At 36.7% G+C, this 6657-nt stretch overlaps 2 protein-coding genes across 2 annotated transcripts; one reads left to right on the top strand and one right to left on the bottom strand.

Annotated features, from left to right (window-relative positions):
• On the top strand, nucleotides 1-1714 carry LOC131611735 (F-box/kelch-repeat protein At3g23880-like). Its single transcript, XM_058883637.1, has 2 exons — nucleotides 1-663; nucleotides 888-1714. Exons 1-2 carry the CDS (start codon nucleotides 157-159, stop codon nucleotides 1545-1547), a joined length of 1167 nt encoding a protein of 388 aa, XP_058739620.1. The 5' UTR covers nucleotides 1-156; the 3' UTR covers nucleotides 1548-1714.
• Nucleotides 1715-1962: 248 nt separating this feature from the next.
• Nucleotides 1963-2667, bottom strand: LOC131611736 (kunitz type trypsin inhibitor 104-like). Its single transcript, XM_058883638.1, has one exon. The coding sequence runs from the start codon at nucleotides 2639-2641 to the stop codon at nucleotides 2033-2035; it is 609 nt and encodes a 202-aa protein (XP_058739621.1). The 5' UTR covers nucleotides 2642-2667; the 3' UTR covers nucleotides 1963-2032.
• Between the last annotated feature and the right edge of the window lie 3990 nt (nucleotides 2668-6657).

Below are 6657 nucleotides of genomic sequence, written 5' to 3'. Positions count from 1 at the left end.
AAAGTTTATGATGAGAGAGGATAAAAAAAAGACAGAAAAAGAAATGAGAAACAAGAAGGGTTGGAGTCGGAGTTGATGAGTGAAATGGGTAAAATGGAGTTTTAAGTGAACCTAAGAAATTTCCAAGGGTTTTGTAAGCAATACAGGTCTCTTATCATGTCTCTTCCGAGTCTCCCTCCCGAACTTATAGAGGAAATTCTTTCATGGCTTCCGGTTAAACTTCTCGTGAGATTCACATGCGTTTGCAAACCGTGGAAATTGCTCGTCTTTGATCCAAGATTCGCCAAACTCCACCTTGAAAGATCACCCAAGCGCACACACACCTTACTTACCTTAATCGATGGCGTAGAAGAGTCAGAAACTTGGGTCGTAGCTCCACTGTCAGTCCGTCGTTTACTCGAATACCCTTCCTCCACTGTCCTCAACGAAGACAAGTGTTACCGTTTTACAAACGATAGTTATGATGCAATAGGCTCTGCCAACGGCTTGGTCTGTGTCATTGGTGTTAAATCAATACAAGCTGGAAACAGAGAAATTCATAGTTGGTTCTGGAACCCTAGTTTACGATTAAAATCTGAATACTCACCAACTTTATCATTCATGTGTCCTAATCGCAGTGTGCACCATGGATTTGGCTATGATGATTCAAGAGACACATACAAGGTTACTCAAATTTCAATTTAAATTTTTGTTACTTTGATACACCAAAATGAGAATTGCAAGAGTCCTTTGTTGCACAATTGCATTTCATCCCAAATGATTAAAGGCTCTGTCAAATATATGTTGTCTTACTGTTATGCTACCTTCTCATTTTGTGTATTGGTTAAAGTGATACCGCCCATACATTTCATTTCTTTGGATTAATTTTGTTATTTACTCCATGCAAGGTGGTGGCTGTGTTTTGGGATCATACATTGCAGAAATGGGAGGGGAGAGTTCATTGCATGGGCGATAGTTACTGGAGAAAGACTCTCGCTTGCCCTGATTTTCCAACTCTACTAGGACCTCTTGTCTGCGTTCCATTCGTTAATGGTAGTGTTAACTGGTTAGCGCTTAACAACTTAAACTATCATGAGTATGAATGGAAAAATGTTACCATCGAACAATTAATGATTTTTTCGCTTGATCTACGGACGGAAACATGTAAGTATATGTTGCTACCTGACTGTATTGGTGAAAAGCCCGAAGATGAACCAACTCTTTCTGTTTTAAGGGGTTGCCTGTGCCTTTATTATAACCACAAGAATACCCATTTTGTTTTGTGGGAAATGAGAGAGTTTGGAGTTCAAGAGTCTTGGACTCGGTTGGTGAATCTTCGCTATGCGCAGATTCAATGGGATTTTGTGCCTGATGTGATGATGTTGCCAGTGTGTCTGTCGGAAAATGGAGATGTCCTGATGCTGGCCTGCCCACAATCTTGGTATGATGTTGTTATGTATAATCGAAGAGATGGTAGAGTTGAACATATTGAATTTTCTAACAGCCAAATTTTTTATGCCTGTGAACATATGAAGAGCTTGGTTTTGCCTCGGCCTCATCCACATTAAGCTCCTATGCAGCAAACTGCTCGTTTTTTTTTTATAGTTTGTGTTAGATTCAAGTGTTGTAATGACTACTGGGTTTCTTAATTGTGTTTTCCTTAGCTAGTAAAACTATTTTGTTGGGCAAAGATATTTTAATTACTTGATGAATCAAAGTGTTTGGATTGGATGAAGATATTTTAATTTTCTATTTATTACTATTATGAGTTAGTTTTCTACATAATGCACACATGCTGTTTTTTTTTTTTTGGGGTCTGATTTAAAATAGGACTATTTTACAAAGTGACTATAAATAAAATACATTTGATTTATTCTTAGTAAAGAAAGTATACATACTCAAATAACCCTTTATTCCAAGTCATAATACATGTAAGTTGTAACCCTTTCCTTCTTTCATGATGTTAATTAAAATGAACTACATGTTATAAATGAACTACATACATAAACACACCACAGAAATAAATTAACTTCACGTACCATCCTACAAACAATTATTCTTTTTGAAACACAACAGGGAGTGCACCACCATCGAGTGCCAACAGAATCTTTCCATTTTCACGAATAACACCAACAGTCCCACATTCAAACTTACAAGCAGAGCATACCTCTGTAGGGCACCATTGGATGTTATAGACACCGCTAGTTTGTGTTGGCACAATCCTAAAGAAGTTACCGTATGCTCCAGCTGTACTGTCATCCCTTCCGGTTATAATAAGCCTCCTTCCACTCGTAGCATCTTTCTCACCCACTCTCCATTCTGTGGACTGCGCGCAACTTGAGGAAGCTGCAAATATTACTCTCAAATCTCTGTTAAGAAGCACGTCGTCTTCGTCATGACGAGGGACAAAAGGTGTGAATACCACCGGCAAACCGTTTGCTAGGTCAGTGTTGACAAGACCAACTTGCAGAGGGCATGGCGCATTTCCTGTAATCAATGTAGGACCTCCTCCGTTGCCTGTGATAGCAGGCCTGATGAAGTATTCTTCATCGTCCTCAACTGCGTCGCCACTTGTGTCTATCACAATTTGGGCTATTGATGTTGTTGCCATCAAAAGCCACACATGAACAAGGATGAACACAGTGAGGAATCTAGTTGACATTATGGATTAATCTTACTGGCTCACGAGACGACTTAGACTTTTTGTGTGTTTGCTGTTGATCGGTAGGCAAAGTATTTATAGGACTAATCATGATACCATGCAGCGAATAGAATGATTCATGAGTAAACAAAAGTACAATAAAATAATTTACATGAATTTTCATATTGTAAACTTGCTCTGTAACTCCTACCGGACAAATTAAATAATCAATATTAGTAAGCATTATATTTATATTTTGCTTTGTTTTGATCGCACGATTTTGATAGGGTGGAAATGGTGAATTTATTCCTTGTTTGAATCGTCCAGTTCATGAAGTATACAAACCAAATTCTACAAGAACACTCTTTCATTGTTTTCCTTCTGTCCCCAAATTAATTAATTAATAATTAAACTAAATGTTACATTTCGTGCATAGCTTTCTTAAAAGTATGATATATTAATTTATGCAGGCGTATACAGTTTCAATGACAAAATTGTAATTTGTTTGGATTATAAAAGAGTGAAAATTTATAATAAAATTGTAAATCTGGCTATGCTAATAAAATATCTATTTGTATTACACGGTGCGTATCCACTACAAAAAAAAACCTCAGTAGTGACGTGAATATCACGCCACTAACCAAAAAATCACATCACAAACCAATATTTGCGAAGTGAAAATTCACGTCGCAGGAGGCAAGGTGGCAACTTTTAGTGACGTGATTTTCACTTCACTATTTAGTGAAGTGAAAATCACGTCGCACAATTTGGGTCAGAGATTTATGCATTTTCAGTCAGAGCAGGCGTAGCAGCGTTTGGGTCAGAAAAGCAACTTTAGTTGCGACGTCATTTACATGTCACTACTTAGTGACATGGCAATCACGTCACTAAATTTGCCTAGGAGTCAACTGAAATGCGCATTTAATGTCTATTGTTGCGACGTGATTTTCATGTCACTACTTAGTGACATGGAAATCACGTCACTAATAATTTTTTTTTTGAAAAAAACCAAATATATATATATATATATATATATAATTAAATTAATAAATTAAATATATTAAAATTTATAAATTAATTCAATAAACTAAATATAAATCTAATATTAAAATTAAGAAAGTAAAATTATAAATCTAATATTACTAAATAATGTAATTATAATTTAATTAATAGTTTACACAAATTCAAAATTAAAAGTTATAACAACAAAATAAAAACTAAACTAAATCAACAATCAATCCGGGTCGGGAAACTCATCCTCATTTAAATTTTCCTGATCAGTCGGCGCAGAACCCCCCATATTTTGGTTTCCACCAAAGGATTGCATAAATTGTCGCATTTGTGCCTCCATATCCGATTTTCTTTTCGCCATGACCTCCATTTCCCGCTGATGCTCACTCCGCATTGCCCTCATTTGGGCCTCCATTTGGGCTTTCAGTGCCGCTTCACGTTCCGCCGCCTCACCTCATTTATCGTCAATTGTCTTATAGTGTCTCTCTGTTCATCTGTTAAAGTTACAGGATGTGAACCTCCTTCCCCATCGAGAACTCTTTGATATAAAGTTCTATCATCAGATCTCAAGGTGCCTGCCAAATTTCCACCACCAAAAAAACACCCGTTAGGCCCCTTGCCGCCAATGACTTTACTCCAAAGATAAAAATCTACATCTGGATGAAGCGGCTCTCCCGGTCTTGGAGTATACTGAGGATTAGCAGTCAGAAATTGTACAAGCAATGCCTGATAATCATCCTACACATACAAAAAAAAGTTAAATATGATTTAGTTGCCATATGAATTTCACGCCACAAATTTAGTTGCCACATGATTTTCACGCCACAACATGTCACATGCCACATGAAAATTATAACACATACATTCTACCTGTCAGAATTAATTAATAAATCAGAATAATAATACCGATTTAACTCATACATTATAACACATACATTCTACCTGTCGGAATTAATTAATAAATCAGAATAATAATCCCGATTTAACTCATACATTATAACACATACATTCTAACTTTGATCACCAATTTGATTCATATATATCAACACTTTATCGGCACATCACAATCACCACCAAATACATCACAATTCATCGCTTAAGGAAATACCGATAGCTTAACCAAATATAATACGGATAGCTTAACCAAATATAATACCCAACTTTAACCAAATAATACCGATAGCTTATCCAAATATAATACGGATAGCTTAACCAAATATAATACCCAACTTTAACCAAATAATACTGATAGCTTAACCAAATATAATACGGATAGCTTAACCACATATAATACTCAACTTAACCAAATAATACCGATAGCTTAACCAAATATAATACCGATAACTTAACCAAATATAATATCCAACTTAACCAAATAATACTGATAGCTTAACCAAATATAATACCGATAACTTAACCAAATAATACAGATAGCTTAAAAAAATAATACCGATAGCTTAAATAACTTACCATAGATTTTTGTGTACGACTGTCAACAAAATCTCCTGTTTTCTTTTTCCGAGTCCTCGCAACCAGCTCGGTCATAAGTGGAGGTCTATTTAATTCCTTAGTCTAAATAACAAAATAAACTATATATAATTAATAATATCAATTATTAATTAAAATTATAACTTTGAGAAGTGGTAATAATTATTACCATGCGACGAACATGCTCAGCAGTGCTTATACTTCCAACAGCATTAAAGCAACCACCATTTTCAGATGCTCTCATCTTCTTTGCATTTTCAGGTTTGGCCGCAAACTCATCACTCTCCCAATATTTAAGAAGTTCCTGAAAGATTTCTTCTCCTATCCAACTAGGACGGATGCCATGAAGTTCCCAACGCTTTCTAACACGTCGTAGCATGTCAGAAAGTCGTCTTGCAGTTCTGCCATAATAATTTTTTTTAATCTGTCTCTCTTTCATTGGTTCCCACACACATTTTTCCTGCATTAAAAGTAGATAAAATAAAAGTTAGATAATTGTAGTGAAAAAGTTATTTAAATAACAATAACTTAAACAATAAATTAAGTATACCTGAAATTTCGCAAACCAATGATCTCTATCATCGCCCTTAACATCTTTAAAAGTCTTTATAAGCTTTTTATAATTCTGCTGAATTATATAACTTATAACTTTGGCAGCAGTCCGACTCGGCGTGAATCTAAACAACATTAATTGAATTAACATTAATTATAAAGTTATAAAAAATGGAAATGTATACTTAAATAAAAATTGATAAATAAGAAACTTACGAGCTTCCTTCGGGCCTAATAAAAAATCTCCTGTCAATGATATGAATCTGACTCGGATCATCATCCCCTCGAAGATCACTCCCATCCAACTGATCATCCGCAGTCTCATCCTCCGCCTGATCATCATCCTGTGGGGGCACATGTGGGGGATGTGGGGTGGGACCAGTCTGTGTGGGAGGTGGAAAACTAGATCCTCCAGTCTGCTAGAAAGATGAGGGACCAGTCTGTGTGGGAGGTGGAAAACTAGATCCCCTAGTCTGCTGGAAAGATGAGGGACTAGTCTGTGTGGGAGGTGGAAAACCAAATCCTGCGGTCTGCCGGAAGGATGGGGGCACATGTGTCTGCTGGAAGGATGGGGACATCTGTGTCTCCTGGAAGGATGAGGGCATCTGTGTCTGCTGGAAGGATGGGGGCATCTGTGTCTGCTGGAAGGATGGGTAACCAGGTGGTGGTGGGGTAATAAAAGACAGACTGTCATATGGATACTGAGAGGAGAGTAGTGGCAGAAAACCCTGAGTACTGGCCATGGACATACGATTAACCTGACTCTGCGGGGGAGGACACGTGGCCAACTGAGGTGACTGACATACTACTAATCGTGGGCGTTGGTGCTTCTTCTTACCACTATCATCAGCTACACCCTTACCTTTATCAAGTCGGGGTGGCATTTTACCTATTTATAGAGATTACACAAATGGTTCACTAAGTAAAATTATAAAAATATAAAAATAAATATATTCAGCAAATGGTTCACTAAGTAAAATTATAAA

Source organism: Vicia villosa, linkage group LG6, assembly GCF_029867415.1.
Source record: "Vicia villosa cultivar HV-30 ecotype Madison, WI linkage group LG6, Vvil1.0, whole genome shotgun sequence".
NCBI lineage: Eukaryota > Viridiplantae > Streptophyta > Magnoliopsida > Fabales > Fabaceae > Vicia > Vicia villosa.
Note: the sequence above shows the minus strand (reverse complement) of the source record. Positions and strands in the feature narration are given on the sequence as shown.